The 27213-nt window shown below is 49.8% G+C and overlaps 1 protein-coding gene across 1 annotated transcript in view; it reads right to left on the reverse strand.

Annotated features, from left to right (window-relative positions):
• Positions 1-489: 489 nt before the first annotated feature.
• The window catches only part of LOC146805253 (large ribosomal subunit protein eL24), a 124962-nt gene continuing 98238 nt past the window's right edge, over positions 490-27213 (reverse strand). The window contains exon 6 of the mRNA XM_085623783.1: positions 490-706. Coding sequence (XP_085479909.1) covers positions 626-706 — 81 coding nt within the window. The 3' untranslated portion in view covers positions 490-625. The remainder of the gene's footprint in view (positions 707-27213) is intronic.

Below are 27213 nucleotides of genomic sequence, written 5' to 3' on the forward strand. Positions count from 1 at the left end.
CATCTGGACGCACGGTCGTATGAAAAACCAGATGACTGCATGTGGTTGTGGTACACATAATAGCACTATGCTATTTAGATATATATTTGAATGACAAAGACTATCCTGCTTGCTCTCCATTGTGGAGTAAGATATGGAGATAGAATTGGTCTTCTACACTCAAACACATTCCATTTTATGTACCTGAATACTTATGAAATATTGATCGTACCCCTTGATTGTATATTTTCTTGCCATTGGTCAGATTGTATTTTTGTACTTTTTGTATTGTAGCTCGACTTGTTGTATGACTATGAAATGTTGAATCTTTTGATTGCATTTTTAAAAACCTAAAATATACAATTTTAACTGTTACCTCTGAATAGAAGGCTTATATGGTGGTATTTACAACCAATAAATCTGAATTGAATGGGATGCAGTTTGTGTAGAGTGCTACATTACTTAGGAGTGGTGAAAACAAGGTGAAATGGGTCTACATAAAAGGTGACACATGATTGAAAGTTGTTTATTCAGTTGGCAATGCAACATTCCAAAGAAAAAAAATTATTTTTCCACCAAGGCATATGCCAAGCCAAGGGGCTGTACAATTTACAGTTGCATCATTTAGATTTAAATACAAGTTCCATTAGCGTTTTCCACCAACACGTGGAGCTTGAGTCTTCATAGGCTTAGCAAACTTTTGCTTTGGTGCAGATTTTGAAGGAGCCTAAAAAAAAAAAAAATAATAATCATTGACACTTCAGATCGCGATAAGTTTAAGCAAAACTGGACACTCATACCCATATGCTTACAGTAGTGGTATGTAATGGGAGAACTGGACTGTCCTATGATCTTATTGGTCAGGTCTGTTGTATGAGGAAATTGCAACTTTGCGAATCAGTAGCCAGCAAGTGGGTACTCTGATCAGGAGAGCTCCAACTTTCAGGATCATGCTTATTGGAACACATTTTTAAATAATGTCACTTTATCTCATGGTCCTTAATGCTGATTGAGCATTTGGTGTTTAATTTGAAAATAATTTATAATACTTGTCCTGGATCATAAAACTTTGCTGAATCCATAAACACCCACTATCTCCACCTATAGATCAGACGTCTATATTTTTTTAAAGCCTTACATGAACTTTACCAATTACTTGGTTTGTCAAATTGGTTAAGAAATCTAACTGCTACATGTATACTAAAAAGCTTGGTTTGATGGATTTATAGTAAATCCTTATGGATTTTAAAATAAAGGAAAAAGATTTAGGGTTTAAAGAAAATTTCCTTGCCTTACGGCCGACCTTACCCACAAGCAGATGCAAATCAGTTCACCTAAGAAACTTACTTTGTGGTTCTGCATTGCAGACCTCTTCATTTAGGTAATAAACAGGGTATCCAATTCAAATTGAGAAAATATTTGAACAGTTATCCAATAAATCCAGTTATGAGGGTGAAAAGTTCAGCATGAGCAAACACAGCAAGTCACTTCTCAAAAACACAGCTGGGCAAATTTCTTAAGACTGATAAATCAGTCAAAATTGCGGTTTTCAAAACTAAATTGGAGTACCTAAATACACAGCATGCTGGCCTAAGATGTCAGAAAGAGAAGAGCTGCCTGAGACGTTTACATTGAGAGTGAAAACTGCTGCTTTAGGAGTCCAAGGGCTTTCATACTTTTCCTCCCTGACAAGTCTTCCCAAAATTAGGGTTACTTTAACAAAAATACCTACTACTTTAAAAAAAACATTTTTTATAAATATATAGGCGATACATAAGGACACAGTGGGAGGCAATACATATCCAGAGGATGGTCATAGCGACGAAAATTAAAGCTTCCCCATTCCTCCCATTAATCGTATCATGTAAGACCAGCAGGATAGTGGCAGGGGTGAGTTGGATGTCTAATAAAACATCGATTTTGTAGCGGTTTTCCTAGTTCTGTGGTGGCTGGGTGGTAGATGAGCGTTGGTCGTTGAAAATGTGCTGAAGCACCTTCTGTCCAACCAGTGCTTCCTTGTTCATCTGAATGTCCACGCAGTAGTGTTTCGTGAACGTGTGCACAGATGCCCAAGTTGCCGCGAGGCATATGTCCTGGATGGGCGTGTTCGCCAGGAAGGCCACGGTGGCCCCTTTCTTCCTTGTGGAGTGAGCCTGCGGCCCCTCCGCTAGCTCCTGTCCAGCCTGTTTGTGGCAGAATTGAATAGTGAGGGCAATCCACCTTGCGATGGTGCCCTTAGTCACTGGTCTACCCATGAAGCTAGTAGCAAAGGACACAAACAGCTGCTTCGACTTCCTGAGTTCCTTGGTTCTCTCAATGTAGTGCATCACCGCTCTTCTGGCATCGAGGGTGTGCAGTGCCTTTTCTGCGTTTGTAGTCGGGTTTTGGAAGAAACTTGGTATCTGGATAGCCTGATTTATGTGGAACGCCGACACTACCTTCGGCATGAAGTGTGGGTCCGTTCTCAGGACTATTCTATCTTTGTGAATCTGAATGTAGGGTTCCTGCAGCGTTAGTGCTTGAAGCTCGCTCACCCTGCGTAGTGAGGTTATGGCCACCAGAAAGGCTGTTTTCATAGTCAACATCTGCAGTGTGGCCTTGTGAATGGGTTCAAACGGTGCCTTCATGAGCTCCGTCAGGACCACATTCAGATTCCATGCCGGCGGCGGCGACCTTTTCGGGGGGGGCCATCCTTTTGGCTCCTTCCATGAATCTCCTCACCACCTGCGAGCTGAAGAAACTTCCACCTTTTTCACCTCTGGTGTAGGCCACGATGGCCGCTAGGTGTACCCTTAGTGAGCTCGAGCAGAGGTTACTCTTTAGAAGGTGTGTGAGGTACCTCAGTACTGTTGAGTCTCTTGTCATTCTGTTTTGCAGGCCCTTTTTCCGGCACCACACAGTGAACCTTTTCCATTTTGCGCTGTAGCATTTTCGTGTAGTTGGTTTCCTCGCCTCCCGTAGCACTCGCATCGTGCTCGGCGGCAATCTTAGGTGGGCGAACTCTATGTCTTCAGGAGCCATGCCGCCAGGTTGAGGGTCTCTGGCTCTGGGTGCAGGACCTCTCCGTTTTGCATTGAGAGTAGGTCCTTCCTCCTCTTGAACCTGTATGGGTCGCCTTGTGCCATTTCTTGAATTTGTGAGAACCATGTCTGCCTCGCCCACTGCGGAGCCACCAGGATCAGGGTCATGTTGCTGGTTCTGCACTTGTCGAGCACTCTGTGCAACAGGGGTATCGGTGGAAAGGCGTAGGCAAATGTCCTCGACCAGCTTATCCATAGGGCATTTCCCTTGGATTGCTGATCTGGTTGCCTGGACGCGAAGCTTTGGCATTTTGCATTGTGGCGTGTTGCAAAAAGGTCTATTGTGGGAGTCCCCCATCTCCGGAAGAGTTTCTCCGTTTCCTGGCCATTGAGCTCCCACTCGTGTGATGCTGAGGTCTGCCTGCTTAGCCAGTCTGCCTCCACATTGTCCTTCCCCGGAAGGTGAATTGCCAGTAGATCTATCCTGAGAGGTATGGCCCATCTCCAAATCTCCTGAGCTAGGGATGAGAGCGGGAACGACTGTGTCCCCCCTTGTTTGTTGATGTAGAACATCGCCGTGGTGTTGTCTGTTTGGACCAACACCCTCTTGTTGAACAGGTGCCTCTGGAATGCCTTCAGGGCTAGCAGGATTGTTTTCAACTCGAGGTAGTTGATATGGCGGACCGCATCTGCTGGGGCCCATAGACCCCTCACTCTGAGGTTGTCCATGTGCGCTCCCCATCCCTTCTGCGATGCGTCCGTGGTAATGGTCACTGTTGGGATTGGTGGTGTCCGGCTTCTCCCTGCTGTTATGTTGCCTCTGTTCCACCAAGTTCTCCTCCTGCACTGCGTGCGTAACAGCCACTAGATCCTCCCAGCTTCCGTTTGCTTGTGACCATTGTTGTTGTAGCCATTCCTGGAATGGTCTCATGTGCAGGCGTACATTCGGCACCAGCTGGATACAGGACGCCATCATCTTGCTCACAGCCCTCACTGTCAGAGCTCGCCCCTTCTGGTAGAGCTTCGCCTCCTTCAGTAAAGCCTCTGTCCTCCTCTCGCTGGGCACTACTGTACTGTTGCGGGAGTTGATCTTTGCCCCCAGGAAAATCTTCACCTGCTCTGGTTCCATCGATGATTTTCCCCAGTGGATCGAGAATCCCAGTTTTGTGAGGGTGTCTGTTACGCGTTTTGCATGCCTCTCGCACTTTCCGCGTGAGTTTGCCTTGACCAGCCAGTCGTCCAAGTAGGGGTAGACATGTATTCCCTGCCTTCGTAGGTGCGCCGCTACCGCCGACAGGCATTTTGTAAAGACCCTTGGTGCTGATTTTAATCCGAAGGCCAGGGTCGTGAACAGGTAGTGTTCTTGTTCGATGTTGAATCTTAGAAGGCCCTTGTGCCTTCTGTTTATTGGGATGTGAAGATAGGCATCCTTGAGGTCCACGGTGACCATGAAGTCCCCTTCTCTTATCTGTGGCAGAACCTCCTGCAGTGAAGTCATCTTGAACCTTTGCGTTCTGATGAACTTGTTTAGGTAACGGAGGTCTAGTATGGGTCTGAGGTCTCCGTCTACCTTCGGAACCACGAAGTAGTTTGAGTAGACCCCTTTGTTGCGTTCTCTGAACGGCACTGTCTCTATGGCTCCCTTTTGCAGGAGTTTCCGCGTTTCTTCTCTGAGTATTGCCAGTTCTTGGGCCGATCTCAGTCTTCCCCTTGGTTTCCTGTTTGGAGGTCTTTTCTCCAAATCTACGCAGTACCCGTACTGCACAACGTTCCGTATCCACTTGTCTGTGGTTATACGCCGCCACCCCTGAAGGTAGAACCTCAGTCTTCCGCCTACTGGTGTCGTATGCTCGTAGGCTCTTGATTTTTCTCTTCCCCCTGATGACACTTTTTTGCGCCTCACCCTTGGGGTCCTGACGAGGGTAGGCGTCCTCTTGCGTGCTGAGTCACTTTGTCGAGGGTTGTTCGCCCCCTCTCCTCCTTTGGCCACGTCCGTTCCCTCTCCCGCGAAAGGACTGGCCCCGAGGTTGATATTGCCAGTTTTGCTTCTGCTGACCTTGTCCGTGACCTTCACCCTGCTGACTTTGTTGGAACGCCTGGTGCGACGTCCCCTGCTGGCTTCCTCCCCTACCGTAGGGTCTTCGAGGGATTTCCTCGCCTCATTCCCCTTAGCTGTAGGGCCCCCATGGACCTCGCCGTCTCGTTTTCTTTTTTCAGCTGGGTGAGCTTGTCGTCCACTGTTGCTCCGAACAGTGTCTCTCCATTGAAGGGGGTGCCAAGGATGTTGTTCTGCACTTCCGGTTTGAATCCCGAGATTCTTAGCCATGCATGCCTCCTCTCTGTGACCCCTATGGCCATGAGTCTTGCTGAAGTCTCTGCCCCATCCAACGCCGTCTTTATACAGGAGTTGGCGAGGTTTTTGCCTTAATCTATCAGGTGAGAGGCTCTCTGCCGGAATTCTTCGGGGAGGTGCTTTACTAACTCCCCCATCTCATCCCAGTGCTGGTACTGGTGTCTATTGAGGAGTGCATTTGAATTCGCCATGCGCCAGTGCATTGCGGCGTTCCTCTCGACCTTTCTTCCTGTGAGGTCAATCCTCCTGCTCTCCTTATCCAGGGGTGGGCCCGAAGTTGCTGGTACGTTGGCCCTTCTCCTGGCCGTGGAGGCTATGATGGAGTCCGCGGTCACGCTACCCTTGATGTAAGGGGGGTCCAGGGAGGAGTGCTTATATTTCTTCTCTGTCCTGGGCGTGATCGACCGGCAGGTTGCAGGTTCCTTGAAGGCTTCTCTCCCCTGATTCATCACGCTTTGTAGCATGGGGAGGAACTTGCTCCTTGTCTGGATGGGGAGCAGTGTCTCGACGAGAAAATCTGCTTTCGGTTTCTCCTCGTCGAGTTTGACGCCGAAGGCTATTGCTGCGCTCCTGACCACCATATTGAAGACCCCGATGTCGTCGGGTGGCGAAGGCCTCGAAGGGTACGTGTCCACGGGCTCCTCCGGGTTTTCGGTGTCGAGATCATGCCATTCGACGTCGTTGCTGGTAGATGCCGCCGATTCGTAGAACGACCGTTGGTCTTCTTCCTCGGCTTCTCCCTCATAATAGGGCTCTTCTTCCTCTTCGAGTTCCCTTGTCAGCCCCTCGGCATCGAACTCGTCTTCGACCTCCTCGACGTCCGCTGATGGAACCGTTGGAATCTTGAATTCCTTCATTCTGGCGTCGAACTCCTTTCTTTGAAGGATGTTCTCCATTTCGGCCTCGAGCCGCCTCTTCTTCTTCATCTCGGAGATGCTTTCGGCGTCGACCGCGGGTCTTTTCGATGAACCTTGCGTCGACGTCGAACGTTCTTTCTGCGTTGATCGGCCCGTTTCATGGGATGCTTTCGACGACCCTTGCCTTTCGGCGTCTTTCGGCACCGGGGAGTCCTTATCTAAGGATCCGCTCGGCCTCTTGTCCGTGGTTCCCCCTTTGGACGTCGAAGTTTTCGGCGCCGGGGCTCCCTTCGTGGACTTTGACTCAGATTTTCTCGAGTCACCCTCGTGTTGTCGAGGTACTTTTTGTTTTGCGCTAGACGATTCTCTTACCTAGTCTTCTTTTTTCTTGTCGATCTCTACGACCGTGAAGTTTTCGGCTGTCTCGGCGACGTTGTCCTCGTCGTCTGAGGAGAGGCCCAGAGCGTAGAGCGTCGGGGGCTTTCCCTTGCCGTCCATGCTGGCGTTGGCCCTTCTCTGCCGCTCTCTCACCCTGAGTGTCTTCGGCGCGAAGGCTGAGCAGGCGTTGCAGTCGATACTCTGGTGATCGACCGGTAGGCAGAGGTTGCAGACCGGATGCTGGTCTCTCTGCGCGAACTTGTGGTGGCAGTTTGGGCAGAACTTGAATGGAGTCTTGTCCATTGCGCTCAGGGTCTCGGAGCGTGCATTCTCCAAGGCCGTCGAAGAAAAGGGCGCTGGTCCTCCTTTCTTCGCGCTCCTGATGAAATCTTTTCCTTTCCTGATATCTTCTAGTGTTTCTATCGACGAAACTCGCTTTTCTTCCTTCGAGTGTTATTCTGGAGCTTCCCGATGACGATCCAGACCCAACGGCGGAAAAAAGAATCTGAAGATGGCGCCCCAAAGGTGGGACTTCCGCAGGAAGCACGACGACGTCACGGGAGGTGCACCAAATGGTGTACGTCGACGCCCACCTGGGCTACAAAAAAATAAAAAAAAAAACAAAGAAAAGACTACGAATCCGGACCCAACCACAAGATCGCGGAATAATGCACAGCATAGTGAATCCAGAAAGATTCACGCTGCAAAACTACTGCACTTTAGCCAATAGAGGTTCTAATTTCGGGGAGGTAGTGAATGTGCACAGAGTCGGCACTAAACTCAGAACATCTAGGGCACACATTGTTCATCTGCCAGTTCCCCACTTAGCAATCTGCTGGGGGTTATATACAGGAAAAGGAATATGCTACTTACCAGTATGCATCTGTTCTTAGCATGTAGAGCTGCAGAGTTGTACACTTAGCATAGATCGCCATCTGGTGTTGGGCCCGGATGTTTGCAGTTTGTTTTTCTTCTTGGACAGTCTTTGGAAGTCACGAGTTTGGTGACTCCTCCTTCGGTCCGTACTGCGCATGGGCTTCGGCTCCATCCTCAGATTGTTTTTCGCCAACAGGGAAATGATGGAGCGTAGTAATCACAGTGAGAAACCCATGTGTGTTGTATCTAAATAAGATGTACTGGAACGGATACAGGTAGCCGGGGAGGCGGGTGGGCGTGTACAACTCTGCAGCTCTACATGCCAAGAACAGATGCCTACTGGTAAGTAGCATATTCCGTCGAGGCATATGAGCTGCAGATTGTACACTTAGCATAGATTATATAGCAGTACCCAACCTTAGCGGCGACCACCGGTATCCGTTGCAGCTGTTTGAAAAAGTGTCTTTAGTACAGCCTGGCCCACCCAAGCTTGCTGCTTGGAATGCACATCTACACAGTAGTGTTTTGTGAAGGTGTGCGGTGTAGACCATGTGGCTGCTTTGCAGATGTCATCTAAGGGTATATTCCCTAGAAAAGCCATAGAAGCCCCTAACTTTCTTGTAGAGTGGGCTTTAGGAGGAACAGATAATGTTCTCTTTGCCTTTTGATAGCAAATTTGTATGCATTTTACAATCCACCTAGCTATCCCTGATTTCGAAATGGGGTTGCCTTTATGTGGTGGAGAGAAGGAAACGAACAATTGTTTAGTCTTCCTGAAGGGTTGCGTTCTTTGTATGTAGTATAGCAACGCCCTTTTCACATCAAGTGTGTGTAAGGCCCTTTCCGCAACAGATTGGGGTTGCGAAAAGAAGACAGGTAATTCCACTGATTGATTGAGATGGAAGGGGGAAATGACTTTGGGCAGAAACTTCGGATTTGTGCGAAGTATGACCTTGCTGTGATGCATTTGTATGTAGGGTTCCTGTATGGTGAACGCTTGTATTTCACCAACCCTTCTAAGGGAAGTGATAGCTACAAGGAAAGCTGTTTTCCAGGTGAGAAACTGTAGCTCACATTTGTGCATTGGTTCGAAGGGCGGACCCATTAGTCGCGTAAGAACTAAATTTAGATTCCATACAGGGGAAGGTGGTGCCCTGGGAGGAATTACTCGTTTAAGGCCTTCCATGAAGGCTTTAATAGCGGGCACTCTGAAGAGTGATAAATGCTGTCTGTTTTGTAGATAAGCAGCGATCGCTGCTAGGTGTAGGCGTATGGATGAATATGCCAGGTTACACCTGTGAAGATGGAGCAGATAGCATATGATGTGCTGTATGGATGCATCTAGAGGGTTGATTGTATTGTTACGGCAGTAAATAACAAATCTTTTCCACTTTGCGGCATAACATGCTCTAGTGGTAGGACGTCTGGCTTCCATGATGATGTTCATGCAATCAGGGGGAAGGTTAAGGTATCCGAATTCTAGGATTTCAGGAGCCAGATCGCCAGGTTGAGCTGAGCTGGGTCCGGGTGCCTGATTTCTCCATGGTTCTGGGTTAGGAGGCATGGGGATAGGTGCAGTTTTTGATGTGGTACCACTGATAGTTGTAGTAGCGTGGTGTACCACGGCTGCCTGGCCCACGTCGGAGCTACCAGAATGAGTGTGAGGGAGTGCTGTTGTAGCTTCCTGACCACTAATGGAATTAGTGGGAGAGGTGGAAAGGCGTAAGCAAATCTGCCTGACCAGTTCATACATATCGCATTGCCCTTGGACAATGGGTGTGGGTATCTGGCGGCGAAGCTTGGGAATTTTTTGTTTGTGGGTGGCGAAAAGGTCTATCTGAGGATGCCCCCACTGTTGGAAGAATGGCTGAAGAACTTGTGGATGCAGTTCCCATTCGTGTAGTTGTTGCGTTTGTCTGCTGAGCAGATCTGCCATGGTGTTTTGTACGCCTGGAACGTGCTGTGCCAGGAGAAAGATGTTTTGGGGAATTGCCCATCTCCATATGCTCTGGGCTAAGCGGGAGAGCTGGGGAGAGTGTGTCCCCCCCTGTTTTTGTATATAATACATCGCAGTCATGTTGTCTGTGCGAATGAGGACTGCTTTGCCCGAAATCTGTTTTTGGAAAGATTTTAGGGCTAGAAAGATCGCCAAGAGCTCCAGATGGTTGATGTGGAGCGATTTTTGCTGTGGCGTCCATAGACCTTGCATGGTCAGGTGTAGGAGGTGCGCTCCCCAGCCGGAGAGCGATGCGTCCGCTGTTAGAATCACCTGAGGAACCGGGTCCAGGAACGGCCGCCCTTTGGAAAGGTTTGTGGTGTTCCACCACTGCAGAGAGTGATGGGTGCGGCCGTCCACCAACACCAGATCCGTCAGCTGACCCTGGGCCTGGTTCCACTGTTGTGCTAGGCACTCTTGAAGTGGACGCATGTGGAGTCTTGCATGGGGCACTATGAAGATGCAAGACGCCATCATTCCTATGAGCTTCATAAACACTCTTGCTGGAAGAGAGTGTTGAGGAAGGAATGTTTTGCGTAAGGCTTGAATGCTTGTGATTCTGGCTGAGTTTGGATAGGCAATACCCTTGGAGGTGTCTATAGTGGCCCCGAGATATTGCTTTGTGTGAGATGGTATGAGGTGGGACTTTTGGTAGTTTACCGTGAAGCCTAGCTGGTGGAGCAGTTGGATGGTGCTGTTTGTATGTTGCACACATTGGTCGTAGGACGTGGCTTTTATCAGCCAGTCGTCTAGGTAAGGGAAGACGTGAATATGTTGACGTCTGAGGTGTGCTGCTACTACTGCTAGGCATTTGGTAAACACCCGTGGTGCGGTGGTGACCCCGAAGGGGAGAACCGTGAATAGGTAATGTTGCCCGTCCACCACGAACCTGAGGTATTTCCTGTGAGAGGGGTGTATTGGAATGTGAAAGTATGCGTCTTTCAGATCCAAGGTTGTGAGAAAGTCTCCCTGGCAGAGGAGTGGGAGGACTTGTTGTAGGGTGACCATGTGAAAATGGTCTGAATGTATGTAGGCATTTAGAGGCCGGAGGTCGAGAATGGGTCTGAGGGTCCCGTCTTTCTTTGGTATTAAGAAATATAGGGAGTAGACCCCTAGATTTTGTTGATTGACGGGGACCTGCTCTATAGCGTGTTTTTGGAGGAGTGAGAGTACCTCTTGTTTGAGCAGTGTGGAATGTTCTTGAGACATTGGACGGTGCCTTGGTGGGATATTGGGTGGGGTAGATGTTAGTTCGAGACAGTACCCTGACCGAATGATTTGGGTCACCCATTTGTCCGATGTTATGGACTCCCATGTGTGGATAAAGTCTTGTAGTCTGCCCCCGACTGGAGTGGGATGGTCTGGGGGGAGCGGAGGGGAGTCATTGTGCGGGTGTGGTGGCAGAACGGGTGTTGTTGGTTTTGCCCCTGCCCTTATTGTTGTTGCCTCTGTACCCACCCCTTTGATTGCCCTTTGAAAAGGTATTTTGAGGAGGGGACTTGTAGGAGGTAGAGGCCTTATCGGTGGAGAAGCCTCTGCCTGTGCCACGAAAGGATGAGCATCGAAAGGAACGTTTAGAGGCTTGCGTTTGGAGTGCTCCCATAGACTTTGCTGTGTCTGTGTCCTTTTTCATCTTTTCCAACGCTTCGTCCACCTTTGGCCCAAAGAGTTTGTTGGTCAAAGGGGTGATTGAGTATGGACGCCTGGACTTCAGGCTTGAACCCAGAGATCCTGAGCCAGGCATGGCGACGAAGCAGGACACTGGTATTTATGGCTCTAGAAGCGGTGTCGGCTGCATCGAGGGCACACTTAATGGAGGTGTTTGTAATGAGTTTACCCTCCTGTATCAGGTCATGAGCCTTGCGCTTGTGTTTTTCTGGAAGGTGCTGCATAAGAGCCTCAAGTTCGTCGTAGTGTGCTCTGTCATAGCGCGCAAGCAGTGCTTGTGCATTTGCAATGCGCCACATGTTTGCAGCTTGGGAGGCGGTGCGTTTGCCAGACGCGTCTAAAAGTTTCGATTCCTTGTCTGGCGGCGGGGCTTCTCCTGAGGACTAGGAGTTGGCCCGCTTTCTAGCTGTGGAGACAACTAGGGAATCTAAGGGAGCAGGGACCTTAATGTATGCAGGGTCTGTGGGTGCCGCCTTGTACTTTGTCTATTCTAGGGTTCAGTACCCTGGCCCTGACAGGGTCTTTGAACACCTCTGTAGCATGCTTGGTGACACCCTTAAGCATGGGCAAAATAGACGTGGCTGTGTCCTGAATGTCAAATGTATCCAGTAGGAAGTCGTCTTCCACTGGTTCGCTGTGCATGTCCACCCCATGGTAGTGTGCTGCTCTCTGCACTAAGTGATGGAACCCTAAGGAGTCCTCTGGGGGAGACGGCCTAGATGGGTATAGGTCGTCTTGAGGCATATCAGGTATGTCAGGGTTGTGGTAATCTTCCCATGGGTCAGGGGTCCCCGGTGGAGTGGGGTCCATTGGGGCGTCCGCCGGGTCATAATCAGGATCCCCATAATCCGGATCTGGGGACGGGGTCGGGGAGCGATGAGCTAAGGGTGGCGGAGACCTGGGAGGGGGAGGGGGCGGAGGAGGTAGTGGGGAGGGCACTCTGAGGGGAGAAGTAGCAGAGTCCTTCCGTTTGGGTGGTGGAGGAGGAGCCGGAGTGTCAAGGCGTCGTTTGACAAGTAAAGTCAATAGCCCAGTCTTTGGATCTTTAGACAGAGTCTTTTGCAAAGGGTCTGGTGTAAATAGGGCCAGTGGCGTTGAATCATCCGCTGGCGCTGATGACTTCGGAGCCGAGGGCTTTGATGGTTTATGTGCCTTTTTTGGGGCCTCCGGTGTTTTCGGCGAAGGAGTTTTCGGCGCCGGTGCCGACAGATTTTTGCTTGTGTTTGGTCGGCACCGAGAGTCCAGGCTTCGGCACCGGTGGGTTCGGAGTCGAGCTGGGTATTGCTTTCTTCGGTGCCGGATGCTGTTTTTCGGCACCAGGCGTCGGCTGGCTCGAGCCCGAGCTGCCGTGAGAATTGTGGCTTCGACACCGGGCCCGAAGGTGGGGTGATAGAAGCTTTGTGCTTGGTTTTACCCAGGCCTGCAGGCGAGGGTGTAACCTGAGTCTTTCGGTTTGGGCGCGGGAGTGGGAGGGGGTACAGTACTCCCGACCCGCTGCGCCGGTGTGATGTCCTCCACGTCGGAGTCGTCGGCCTCGGAAGCGCTGACGACGTCGTCCTCCTGCTCGGTGTGTAGTTGCCCCGAAGCTTCGGCGCCGTCTCCGAAGATGTCCGGTGGGGCTGCGGAGGATGAGTGCGCCATGGTGCGTCGAGCTCTTCGATCCCGGATGGTCTTCTTTGATCGAAAAGACTTACAGGCGGGGCAGTCTCTAGCCTCGTGTTCTGGAGAGAGGCAAAGGTTACACACCTGATGGAGGTCGGTGTGGGGAAATTTAGACCCACATTTTGGGCACTTTCTGAACGGAGTCCTTTCCATCGGCCGGGACCGGAGTCGAGGAGGGCCCGAAGGCCGGTGCCGATGTACGGGATGGAGAAAGTGCCGCTTCGAGAGATGAAGAAAACTCGAAGAAACGAGGATTTTCCGTCGAGGCTGGAACCGTAAAAGTTCGAAGCCGGAGCACGAAGTATCACATCCGAGCCCGATGGCGGAAAAAAACAATCTGAGGATGGAGCCGAAGCCCATGCGCAATACGGACCGAAGGAGGAGTCACCGAACTCGTGACTTCCAAAGACTGTCCAAGAAGAAAAACAAACTGCAAACATCCGGGCCCAACACCAGATGGCGATCTATGCTAAGTGTACAATCTGCAGCTCATATGCCTCGAACATAAAATTTTTTGCTGTGAACCAAGAGGGAGGTTGAGAAGCCCCGTTAAAAATTGAAATGACCACTTCTGTGAAGAGATCTTCAATTTGCTGGGAGAAGATTTTATAGAACTCAACTGGAATGCAATCCATGCCAGTGACTTTGCCATCCGAAAGGCTTGCGAGTGCGATCTCTTCCCAGGTTGGAGGATTTTCCATTTAATCATGGCTCTCCATACTAAGTTCGGCCACCGATACAGTCTCAAAAGTATTCAGCAATTTCTGGGGGCCTAGTATTATCTTCTGTATAGTTTTTTTTATAAAATTTCTGTATCTTATCTGGGTTGTTACCAATCCCTTCTGAGATAGTTTGAATTGAGGATATTACATTAGCCTGTTGTCTAGCAGAGATGGCTAGTTGCTGGCCAATAAGTTCACTGCACGCATAAAACTTATCTAGAGCAGAGGCCCACTTTGCGGCCATTCTCCACAAATATAGTCCAGATCTCAGCTTTGGCAGAGACTACAGTCTGTGCGGCTTCAATTTCTACTCCTAGCTGGACGGCCTGTTTTAGTTTCTTTTGCTTGTATAATTTTGTCTTGCAGACAAGTAACCTGCGCTTTCTCTTTACCATTGTCGGGGCTGACCCGATATTTATATTAAAAAACTCTTGAATCCAGCCCTGCATGTGTTCCCGCTAACCGTTGTCATATAGGAGAGCTTTTTCAAAACTCTAGCTCGAACTTGGTCCTCTGTACCCCCATCCCCCTAAATTTAAAATGAGTGGGTTGTGATCTGACATGAATCAGGGTGAGATCAAAGCAGTCTTGTACCAGAGAAGAAGAAACCAAAAAGTAGTCTAGTCTTGCCAGAGAGATGGGGAACTGAGGAAAAAAGTAAAATCTTGTTTGGGTTTTAAGTCAGCCCATACATCCTTTAAACCGCGAGTGTTCATTAGGTTGTGCATAGCCTGAAAAACCTTTGGGTTCCTGCCTCTATACTTCCAATGATCATCTATTTTCCAGGTGCTAAGCAGGTTAAGGTTTAAATTGCCACAAAGAATTATAGGGAGAGACCAATGTGCTAATTCACCATTTACCCAATTGATTATCCCTGGGTTGTTGTCTAGGTTGCTGCCGTAGATGGAGCATATTGGGAAGACAAAGTCTGGGGCTAGAGAACATCCTGCGATCACCTACCTCCCAAGGGAGTCAGATTTTACTCTATTGATTTTTATAGGAGGCTTCTGTGCTAGGATACCAACTCTTTTTACCCAGGCGCCCTGAGAAGTTGCCCCAATAACTTTGTACCCCAGTGAGTTCAACAGATGTTTGTGCTCCTTCGATAAGCGTCTCCTGGAGGCAAACAATGTCGTTCCCCAGTGAACGTAATCCCCTGTGCTACTTTTTGCTGAGTCACTTAGGCCACAGGTTTACCAATACAATTTTATGTTTATTCATCCTACTCCTTTTCTACCCTTGCTTGACCCGGTCTACTAACAAGTTTACCTGTCGGTGTAGTTTTGCAGCTTGAAGATCTTTCTGGATTCACTATGCTGTGCATTATTCCGCAGTCTGGTGGTTGGTTCCGGAATCGTAGTCTTGTCTTTTTTTTGCAGCCCAGGTGGGCGTCGACGTCCCACCATTTGGTGTACTTCTCGTGACGTCGTCATGCTTCCTGCGGAAGTCCCACCTTCAGATTTTTTTTTTCCCTCTTTTTTTTGAACCCTAGGCAATTCAGTATTTCTTAATCATATCCTCACATTTCTTTTCAAGTCCTTTTGTTCTCCATTCTCTGTCTTGCCCCCTTCTCCAGCCTCATCTTCCTGGCGGAGGTAGGTGGGTTCGCTAGTGAATCCAGTAAGATCTTCAAGCTGCAAAACTACACCGACAGGTAAGAAACTATTCGTTTTGCAGCGTGAATCTTTCTGGATTCACTAGGCTGTGCATAGACTTTGTAGCGGTTTGCCTTCGTGACGGCTGGGTGGAAGATGAGCGTTGGTCGTTGAATATATGTTGAATCACCTTCTGTCCTACTTGTGCTTCCTTGTTCATTTGTATATCCACGCAGTAGTGCTTAGTGAACATGTGCACTGAATCCCATGTTGCTGCCAGGCATATGTCTTGAATGTGTGTGTGTTAGCCAGAAAGGCAATTGATGCTCCTTTCTTCCTTGTTGAGTGGGCCCGTGCCCCTTCCGATAGTTCTTGCCCTGCCTGTTTGTGGCAGGAATGTATCGTCAGTGCGATCCATTGAGCGATGGTGCTTTTTTTGTTACTGGTCTACCCAGGAAGCTGGTTGCGAAGGACACAAAACTGCTTAGTTTTCCTGTGCTCCTTGGTTCTCTCGAAGTAGTGCATCACCGCCCTTCTTGCGTCTAGTGTACAGTGCCCTTTCTGCGCTTGGGGCTGGGTTCTGAAAGAAGCTCGGTATTTGTACTGTGTGGTGCATATGGAATGCAGACACCACCTTCGGCATGAAGTGTGGGTCCGTTCTCATTACGACCCTGTCCTTGTGTATTTGGATGCAAGGTTCTTGCAATGTTAGTGCTTGCAGCTCGCTTACTCAGTGCAGCGAGGTTATTGCCACCAGAAAGGCTGTCTTCATTGTCAGCATTTGTAGTGGGGCCTTGTGGATGGGCTCAAAAGGTGCCTTCATAAGTTCCGTCAGGACTATGTTGAGGTTCCATGCCGGCGGCAGCATCCTCTTTGTTGGCGCTATCCTTTACACCCCTTCCAGGAATCTCTTGAATACTAGTGCTGTATAGAAACTTTTCCACGTCTCACCTCGTGTGTAAGCTACAATCGCTGCTAGGTGTACCCTTAGCGAGGATGAACATAGTTTAGCCTTTAGTAGGTGTGAGGTATCTCAGCATCGTTGATTCCTTTGTCAACTTGTTCTGCAGTTTTTTTGCTGCACCAGTGTGTGAACCTCTTCCATTTTTCCCCATAGCATTTTCGTGTCGTTTGTCTCCTTGCCTCCCGGAGCACTCGCATGGTGCTTTGTGGTAGCTTAAGGTGTGCAAACTCCATGTCTTCAGGAGCCATGCTGCTAGGCTGAGGCTCTCTGGCTCTGGGTGTAGAACTTCTACGTTTTACATGGAGTGCAAGTCTTTCCTTTTGGTGAACTTGTGGGGTGGCCCCTGTGCCATTTCCATTATTTGTGAGTACCAGGACTATCTCGCCCACTGTGATGCTACTAGGATCAGTGTCATGTTGCTGGTCCTGCACTTGTTGAGTACCCTGGGTATCAGTGGTATTGGGGGAAAAGCGTAGGCAAATGTTTTTGCCCAGCTTATCCATAGGGCATTCCCCTGGGATTGTTTCTCTGGTTGCCTGGATGCGAAGTTTGGGCATTTTGCATTCAGGTGTGTTGCAAACATTTCTATCGTCGGTGTACCCCACCTTTTGAATAGCCTTTGCATTTCCTGTCCATTGAGCTCCCACTCGTGGGATGCTGAAGTCTGCCTGCTGAGCCAGTCTGCTTCCACATAGTCCTTCCCTGGTAGGTGTATGGCCAGCAGGTCTATTTTGAGTGGGATGGCCCAGCTCCAAATCTCCTGTGCCAGGTTGGATAGAGGGAATCATTGGGTTCCTCCCTGCTTGTTGATGTAGAACATAGCTGTCGTGTTGTCTGTTTGCATCAACACCTTCTGGTTGTACAGTTTTTTTCTGGAAGGCCTTCAGGGCTAGGAATAAGGTCTTCAATTCCAGGTAGTGGATGTGTCTGACCGCATCTGCTGGAGTCCAGACCCCTCACTCTGAGCTTGTTCATATGTGCTCCCCATCCTATCTGGGATGAGTCTGTGGTGATGGTCACTGTTGGGTTTGGTGGTGTCAAGGGCTTCCCCAATTGTTATGTTCTCCTTGTTCCACCACGCTATCTCTTCTTGCACTGCGTGTATTACAACCACTAGATCCTCCCAACTTCTGGTTGCTTGTGACCATTGCTGTTGCAGCCATTCCTGGAATGGTCTCATGTGTAGGCGTACATTGGGGACTAGGTGAATGCATGACGCCATCATCCCCATGATCTTGCTTGCTGTCCTCACTGTCAAGAGCTCGCCCCTTCTGGTAGAGGCGTGTCTCCCCATAGCAGGTCCAGTGTTCTCTTGTCGCTGGGGATCACTGTTCTCTGTATGGTGTTGATCTGTACCCCCCAGGAAGATCTTCACCTGTTCCGGTTCCATTGAGGATTTCCCCCAGTGTATGGAGAATCCCAGCTTTGTTAGCGTCCTTGTGACCCGCTGTGTTTCGCGTGAACTTGCTTTTATTAGCCAGTTGTCGAGATAAGGGTATACACGAATCCCTTCCCTGCTACGCCGCCACTGGCGCAAGGTATTTTGTGAAAACCCTTGGTGCGGACTTTAGTCTGAATGCCATGGTTGTGAACTGGTAGTGTTCTTTGTTGATGGAAAATCTTAACAGATGTTTGTGCTGCCTGTTCATTGGGATGAAGTCTCTCTCAACTGAGGGAGTACCTCTTGTAGGGACGTCATTTTGAATTTGTGTCCTTATGTACTTGTTTAAGAACCGTAGATCCAGGATGGGTCTTAGTGTTTCGTCCACCTTTGGTACCAGGAAGTAGTTGGAGTACACTCCCTTGTTCCTTTCTTTGAATGGTACTGGTTCTATGGCCTCCTTTTGGAGTAGTTCTTGTGCTGCCTCTCGGAGTTGCACTAGCTCCTGTCCTGAGTGTTCCCTTCTCTTTGGTTTTCTGTTTTGGTACTGCATAGAGTTGGAAAGAAAACTACCAAACTGTATGATGTCGAGTATCCATTTGTCTGTTATCCTTTTCCACTCCTGGAAGAAACCTCTCAGCCTGCCGCCTGCCTACTTGTGTTGCATGTTCGTTGGTGTTGTCTGTGTAACCCTCTCGTTGAATTTGTGCTCTACCCTCAGAGGGATCTTGTGGGCGAGCACGCTTCGCCAGGCGGTCACTTTGAGGCGGGTTGTTCTCCCCCTCTTAGTCTTTTCCCTTGTCCGTTCCCCCTACTGCGAAAGGACTGGCCCAGAGGCTGGTACTGCCAAGTTTGTTTCTGCTGCCCCTGCTGGCTGTGATGGTCGCCCTGGTGGCCCTGCTGGATTGTCTGGTGTGATGTTCTCAGCTGGTTTCCACCCCTTCCGTATGGTCTCCGTGTCAGGGTAGCTCTTCTCATCCCTCTGAATTGCAGGGCCCCCCATGGACCTGGTTTTGTTATTCTCGAGTTGGGTGAGTTTTTCATCCACCGGGGCTCTGAACAGCGTATCCCCGTTGTGGGGTGTTCAGGATGTTTTTCTGGACTTCTTGCTTGAAACCTGAGATCCTGGGCCAGGCCTGCCTTCTTTCCGTTATCCCTCTTGCCATCAACCTGCTTGATGTTTCGGCTCTATCTAAGGCCGTTTTTAGGGCAAGAATTTGTGATATTCTTCCCTTCCTCCATAAGGTGCGAGGCTCTTTTCGTCCCAATGTTGGTATTTGTGTCTGATTAGTAGGGCATTGGAGTTCACCATGCACCAGTGCATTGCCGCGTTTCTTTCAATCTTCCTCCCAGTCCGGTCCATCCTGCTTTCCTTGTCTGGTGGTGGGCCAGAGGTTGCCAGGACATCCTTTTCCTGGCAGTTGACGCAATGATTGAGTCAACTGTGACTGATCCCTTGATGTAGGAAGGGTCCTGGGAGGCGTGTTTATACTTCTTCTCCGTCCTAGGTGTGATGGACCTGCATGTTGCTGGGTCCCTGAACGCCTCCTTCCCCTGGTCCATGACACTTGAGCATGTGGAGGAACTGGCGTTTGAATGGGGAGCAGCGTTGCCAGTAAAAAGTCTGCTTTAGGCTTTTCTTCCTCCAGCTTGACCCCCAAAAGCTGCTGCTGCGCTTTTGATGAGCATATTGTAGGCCCCAATGTCATCAGGCGGCGAAGGCCTCGAAGGGTAAGTCTCCACAGGCTCTTCCGGGTTTTTGGCGTTGAGGTCCTGCCACTCCAGGTCCTGTGTCGATGCCGAGTTTGTTGGTCATCATCTTCTCCCTCATAGTATAGGTCCTCTTCTCCGGGAGTTACTGTTCTTCGGCGTAGAACTCTCCTGTTCCTGGATGTCTATGATGAGACTGGTTTCGTTGGAATCGTGTTTTTCATTTTATCGAACTCCTTCCTTTGCAGCATGCTCTCCATTTCTGCCTCGAGCCTCCTCTTTCTTTCCAACTATGGCCTGTTCGGCGTCAAGCTCGGGTCTTTGCCGGCGTCGACGCAACCTCTTTCGAAGCAGAGGGCCCCATGGCCTTGCTTCGACTACCATGGCTTTTCGCTGGTCTTCGCCACCTGGGAGTCCTTTTCGAAGGATCCACCAGGCCGTTCGTCCTTAGGTGCAGCTGCGGTAGTCGAAATTTTCAGCACCGGTGCTCCTTTCAAGCACTTCGATTAGAGTCTGACTCAGGCTTTCGGGGCCCTGTCGAGGGTTTAGTGTTCGACGTCTCCCCTACCTTATCAGACGTTTTCCTATCGTTCTCTGCGATCGTGAAGTCATCTGGTCCCTCGGCGACGTTGTCTTAGTCGGTGGAGAGGCCCAGTTTGTGCGACGGGGTCTGTCCCTTGCCCTGCAGGTTGTAATTGGCTCTCCTCTGTCTCTCTAACCAGGAGTGTCTTCGGTGTGAAGATGGAACAGGCGTTGCAGTCTTTGCTCTCGCGGTCGACTGGCAGGCAAAGATTGCAGACCGGGTGTTGGTCCTTCTGCGCGTATTTATGGTGGCAGTTACGGCAGAATTTAAAGAGTGTCTTGTCCATTCCTGCGCTCAGGGTCCCCGAATGCGCATTCTCCGTTAGACGTCGAAGATCGAGGTTCTCCTCCTTCGTCGTCCCAGCTTGTCGACCAGGTTCTCTGTAGTCTTCCTCAACTCTCGATGAAACTCGTGCTTTTTCTTCTTTTCTTCCCAAAAAACTCTGGAGCTTCACGGTGACGATCCAGACCCAACAACGGAAAAAAGAATCTGAAGATGGCGCCCCAAGGTGGGAGCTTCCGCAGGAAGCGTGCCGACGTCATGAGGTACACCAAATGGTGGGACGTCAACGCCCACCTAGGCTACCAAAAACAAAAGGAAGACTAAGATTCCGCACCCAACCACCAGACCGCGGAATAATGCACAGCATAGTGAATCCAGAAAGATTCATGCTGCAAAACTGGTTGTCCCAAAAAACTGCTGGCAAAGGATACAAATAATTGCTTTTTCCTGCACTCTTGTCCTTTCCATATAGTGAATCACTGCCCCACTGCCCTCCTGGCATCCAGTGTGTGTAAGGCCCTCTGTGCTTGAAGGTTTTTGGAAAAACACCACCTTTGGCATGAAATGTGGATCTGTTCTCATGACAATCCCATCACTTTTTTCAGGTAGGGTTCTTGGAGTGTTAGTGCTTGCAATTCATTTATTCTTCGTAGTGATGTGATGGCTACTAGGAAGGCTGTCTTTAGCATGAGCATATGCAGTGTAGCTTTGTGAATAGGCTCCTTCTAGGAATCTTTACCACCTGTGAGGTGAAGAAACTTTTCCCCGTTTCTCCTCTTGTGTAAGCCACAATTGCCACCAAGTGGACCCTTAGGGATGTCTAGCTTAGTTTATTCTGCAGTAGATGCGTTAAGTATCTTAGTACTGTGGATTCCTTAGTAATTCTTGTTTGCAGTTTCTCCCTAATGCACCATTCGGTGAATCTTTTCCACTTTGCTACGTAGCACGTTCTTGTGGTAGGGCTCCTTGCCTCTGAGCACCGCCATCGTGCTTGCTGGTAGTTTGAAGTGTGCGAACTCTAGGTCCTCAGGAGCCATGCAGCTAGGCTGAGGCTTTCCGGCTCTGGGTGTAGTACTCTGTTTTGCATAGTTAGCAGGTCCTTCCTGGTAGGGAACCTGTGTGCGTGCGTTTGTGACATCTCCATGATGTGAGAACCAGGTTTGTCTGGCCCACTGGGGTGCTATCAGGATGAGCGTCATGTTGCTGAACCTGCACTTGTTCAGTACCCTGTGTAGTAGTGGCATCGGTGGAAAAGCGTAGGCAAATGTCCCTGACCAGCTTATCCATAACGCATGCCCCAGGGACTGTTTGCACGGTACCCTGGATGCGAAGTTTTGGCATTTTGGTGTGTTGCAACTAGGTCCATTTGCGGAGTTCCCCATTTGTGGAATACCTTCTGGCTTTGTTGGTTGATCTCCCATTCGTGGGATGCGGACGTCTGCTGAGTCAGTCTGCTTCTACATTGTCCTTCCCTGGTAGATGTATTGCCAACAGGTCTATTTTCCTGGGGATTGCCCATCTCCACATTTCCTGCGCTAGCAGGGAAAGTGTTGCAGATTGTGTCCCTCCTTGCTTGTTGATGTAGAACATGGTAGTTGTATTGTCTGTATCAGTACTCTGTACAGCAGTTTCTGAAAGGCTTTTAAGACTAGGAACACGGTCTTGAGTTCTAGGTAGTTGATGTGCCTTATTGCATCCTGATGTCCCCACAAACCCTTACTTTGAGGTTGTTTGTGTGCGCTTCCCACCCCCTCTGGGAGGAGTCCGTTGTAATGGTTACTGTTGGAGTCGGTTGTGTGAATGATCTCCCTCTGCTAAGTTCTTCCTGTACCACCACGCTATTGTGTGACAACCACTAGATCCTCCCAACACAGTCGCTTGTGACCACTGCGGCTGGATCCATTCTTGGAATGGTCTCATGTGTAGGCGGATATTTGGTACCAAATGTATGCATGATGCTATTATTCCCATCAGTTTGCTCACTGTCAGAGCTTGCCCCTTGCAGTAAAGACGCGTCTCTTTGCATATTGCCAGAGTCCTCTTTGCTCATGGAATCACCGTGCTCTGTATGGTGTTGATCTCTGCTCCTAAGAATATCTTCACTTGTTCTGGTTCCATTGACGTTTTCTCCCAATGGATTGAAAACCCCAGTTGGGCAAGCGTCTGTATCACTATCTTTATGTGCCTCCTGCACTTGTGGTATGAGCTTGCTTTTACGAGCAAGTCATCAAGGTATGGGTATACATGTATCCCCTTCCTCCTAAAGTGTGCTGCTACTGCTGCCAGACATTTTGTGAAGACCCTTGGTGCTGATTTTAGTCCGAAAGCCAGTACTGTCAACTGGTAGTGAGTTTTGTTTATCATAAACCTAAGGCAGTGTTTGCTGTTGATGGGGATGTGCAAGTAGACGTCCTAGACCTGGGTGGACCTGTCAAATAGGACTGTCGAGCTGGATTCATTAGGTACCCCTGGGTGCCTTGCTGTTGAAAAGGAGATGAATTGGCAGAGTCTCCATCTGCGCTTCATCCATTTTGGCCATTTAGATCTGTTAGGCACGCCGCATGAGGCACCTTGGTCTTTTATATTGGCAACTTCTGACTCCAGAGTCTGTCCATGCTTCAACCATTGAGACCCGATCGCTGATCTGTGCAGATCTGGTTCAGCTTCCTGATGCCACCTTGGAGCTTTTTGGCAGCCCCTTTAGCCGCACAGTTATCAGATCGAGCTTCCTCTTGTAACTTCGCTGTGTTCAGTATGGAAGTCAGAGGGTTCTGTCAAATGTTCGGCAGTAGTCTTGGGGCTCTCCCCGTGAAGGTCGGAGGATACCCCAAGGAGAAACTAGTTTAGGGAATCCGAGTAGTCCCATTTGAGCTGGCTACGCCTTTTGCTGCGTGGTTTTTCTGCTTGATGGTTCTCGCCATGGGGGTCGGATTCATTATCGTTTGAGATGCTGCCTTCATTCAAACGGATTGTTTCATTTTCCGTGCCAGCTGGAGACCATATAAATATTCACCAGCTGGTTCCAGGGTTTGAGGGGCTGTGGGCCCAGGGTGCTCTTCAAGATCAATATTGGCCTCCTTGTCCCCGCCACCCTGGGGGTTTATTACTGTTGCATTCATGGCGACAGCGACGACCGAGGCACAGGTAAGAGGTTCTGGGACAAAAGCTGGAGACATTATGCCATCTGACCCAATATCACTCGAAACGGTCTATGATACTTTAAGGGTGTTAATCTGGTGCGCGCCTGTCTGCCCTAGAGACTGCTCCTCTTGGCTCGGTGTTAGTGGATTATTGAAATCAAGCCCCGATGGGTAGTTTAGTGGTTATGGAGGGTGCCTTAACTACAGGGAAGTGTTTACAAATTGAGGGCGATCAGCCCACCCAACCCATGGCGCCTTTTTTCAATGTGCTGCCTCCCGCAGGTTTCCCTGCAGTCTTCTTTGTAACCCCCAGATGGAGTAGTTTCTTTTCTGTAACTCCAGTTCTGTAGTAGGGGTATCTGTTATAGTCATAATCTAGAGAATAGTCCCGCCCATGTGCGTGGACCCCGGAGCAATAAAAAATAATCTCTAAAGGTGACAAATCATGCAGACCTGCATACACCTTTAAGAGAGAATTTAATTTAAAGACCGATAATGCAGCCTATACCCACAGGCTACACTGTCCAGAACTTCAACTAGAATTCTACCAACATCCACAAACAGCACTGCCTGTACAGCTTTTCTCCACATAGGACAAAACCCTGCCTCTACCAGCAAAAGCCTCTGGAATGAAAGAGGAAGGAGTAGACAGACAAGCCCCATAGGCTGCCATTATGTGGCTTAGAACAGGATACTGTGCCTTTAAGAAAACTTTCCAGATTTCCGGAACTTTCCCCAGTATACCAGAATGCCCAGCAGGTCCCCTTTACTTTCAGTTCTTTTTGAAGGCGTAGGACGCCAGACCTGTAGCATTCTTCATATGAATAATTATCTCTCCACCGGGGAGGAGGGCGGGCGCTTATGACTAACAGAGATACCCCTACTACAGAACTGGAGTTACAGAAAAGAAACTACTCCTTCTGTAGTAGGGGATCTGTGTATAGTCATAATCTAGTGAATAGAATGGCAAGCCCATCCCCACACAACAACGGCGGTGGAGAACAAACAAGACAAAACCACTACTGTGCGAACAAATTTCGCAGCGAAGCCTGCCCAACCTGAGCATCTGCCCTGGCATCAGAGTCCAGACAGTAATGCGCAGCAAAGGTATGGACCGACTTCCAAGTGGCCGCCTTGCAGATTTCCGCAATAGGAACATTACGCAGCAAAGCCGTCGTGGCAGCTTTGCCCCTCGTGGAATGAGCCTTAGGTTTACCCCCTAAGGTCTTATTAGCCATTTGATAACACAATTGTATTCAGGACACAATCCACCGAGAAATGGACTGCTTAGAGGTCGCAAGACCAGTCCTGACTGATCCATAATTAACAAACAATTGGTCAGACCTACGAATATCCTTGGTCTTATCCAGATAAAATTAACACCCTCCGAACATCCAGGGAATGGAGAGACCTTTCTGCTGGCGAAGAGGGATTCTGAAAGAACGTAGGTAAAGTTATGGTCTGGTTGACATGAAAATCAGAGATAACCTTGGGAAGAAATTTAGGGTGAGTACGCATCGCCACCTTACCAGCATGAAATACAGTATAAGGTTCTTGACAACATAATGCCTGAAGTTCACTCACCCTGCGGGCCGATGTAATGGCCACTAGGAACGCCGCCTTCCAAGATAGGTGCTGCAATGAAGCCTTGTGAATGGGTTCAAAAGGCTCCTTCATCAGTCTGGACAGCACCACATTCAAGTCCCAGGAAGGCGAGGGAAGTCTGACGGGAGGAAACTTTCTTCAAGCCTTCCAAAAAAATCCTTGACCACAGGGATCTGAAAGGAGGAAGTCTGTGAAGGGCATTTCCTGTAAGCAGTCAAAGCAGCCAGATGAACCTTAATGGAATGGAATTTAAGGCCAGACTGCGCCAGATGTAAAAGGTACGGAAGGAGGACATCTTCCTTACATGTCGTCGGATCAAAGTTCTTGGACTGACACCAGATACAGAGCCTCTTCCATTTGTAGGCATAGGATGTCCTAGTGGAAGGTCGTTTAGACTCCTTCAGTATGTCCATACAATCGTCTGGTAGATTCAGATGGCCATATTGCACTATTTCAGGAGCCATGCCGCCAAACAAAGACGAGGTTGGGGTGCACCATCCGCCCCCCGAACTTCGTGAGAAGGTCCGGCCTGCACGGCAACCGCATGTGAGGAAGGAGAGACCGGTGAAGTAGGTCCGTGAACCACCACTGCCTGGGCCATTCCAGGGCGATCAGGATCATCCGCGCCCTGGACTGGGACAGCTTGATGAGCACTGCCGGAATCAGGGGAATGGGTGGAAAAGCGTACAGAAAGCTGTTCGACCAATCGATCCATAGCGCATTCCCCACCGTCCCCCGCTGGTAGTACCTGGATGCGAAGTCTCGGCATTTGCTGTTTTCGGCAGTGGCGAACAGATCTACGCCTGGAGTCCCCCACCTTGCGAAGACTTCTCCTAGTACTTCGTCGTTTATGACCCATTCGTGGTTTTCCTGAATCAGCCTGCTCAACGCGTCCGCCTGAGCATTCTGCACCCCTGGCAGATGCGTGGCCGTAATAGTCAGTCCTCGGGCCAGAAGCCTGTGCCAGATCGCCTGCGCCTCCTGAGACAGAGTGCGCGATCTCGACCCCCCCCTGCTTGTTGAGGTAATACATCGTGGCTGTATTGTCCGTCTGTATCAGCAGCGAGTTGGTCTGGAAGGACGGAAGGAAGGCCTTCAGTGCCAGGAAGACAGATCTGAGTTCCAGGAAATTGATGTGGTACGTCGATTCCAAAGGAGACCACTTTCCTTGAATCTGCAAGTCCCCGGAATACGCTCCCCAGCCCTGGAGACGCATCCGTCACGACACTCGTCGTGGGAATGTCCTTGTGGCAGGGAACCCCCTTGAGGAGGTTTTCCGCCGAACACCACCACTTCAGAGACTGAAGAGCATGTAGAGACAGTCGTATCTTGTTGTCCCAAGAGCCTGTCCTCTGATCCCACTGATCCTCCAAGCACTCCTGCAGTGGTCTCATGTGTAGCCGTGCGTGAGGAAGATACAGGAGGCCATCGATCCCAGTAGAGAAGACACCTTCCTCACTGTCGTCGATGGAGCAGTCCTGAGCCTTCCGAAGGAGTGATAACCGTCTCTCCTCCGAAGGAGACACGCTTGCAGACCGCGTATCGATGGAGGCTCCCAGGTACTGTATGCACTGGACCGGAGTCGGGACCGATTTGGACATGTTGACGTGTAACCCCAGCTTGTGCAAGAGAGCGCACGTCCACCGGAAGTGATCTTGCGCTTCCGAGAAGGACGCCTTGATCAGCCAATCGTCCAGATACGGGAAGACAAACACCTTGTTCCTTCGCAGATGTGCCGCCACCACCGCCATGCACTTCGAGAAGGTCCTGGGCGCAGACTTTAGCCCGAATGGCAGTACTGTGTATTGAGTGATTGGCGCCGACTTTGAATCGCAGGAACATCCAGTGCTTCCGTGCTATGGGCACATGGAAGTACGCATCCTGTAGATCTATGGCACAGAGCCAGTCTCCCCGTTGCAGCCGAGGGTAAATCTGATGCAACGATAGCATGCGAAACTTCTCTGCGAATCCATTTGTTTGCCTGTCGCAAAACCAGAATGGGCCTGAAGTCGTTCTTGTCCTTCTTGCGAACGAGGAAGAACCGAGAGTACAGACCTCTTCCCCTTTGAGACAGAGGTACCTCTTCTACCGCCTTTTTTTCTCAACAAGATGTCTGCCTCCGCCTGGAGCTCTCAGCTGGAACTGAGAGCTGACTGGCGGTATCGCTGGAGGCGGGCTGATAAACCGAAAACTGTATCCATTGCAAACCATATTCAGCACCCACTTGTCCTGAGTAATTTTTCTCCACTCTGCCGGAAAAAGTTGAATGCTTCCCCCCACTGGAGTGGGTAACGGTTGAGGGGGGGGGGGGGGGGGGGGGAAGTAGCCGCTCAGGGCCGAGACCCGGCCGGGCCCTTGGTAGTGGTAGCCGCCTGCTGGCCTCCTCTACCCCTCTGGCGTTTCTGGAAGGGCTTCCGGAACTGCTGCTGTTGGTGCTGCTGC

Source organism: Triturus cristatus, chromosome 8, assembly GCF_964204655.1.
Source record: "Triturus cristatus chromosome 8, aTriCri1.1, whole genome shotgun sequence".
Classification (NCBI taxonomy): domain Eukaryota; kingdom Metazoa; phylum Chordata; class Amphibia; order Caudata; family Salamandridae; genus Triturus; species Triturus cristatus.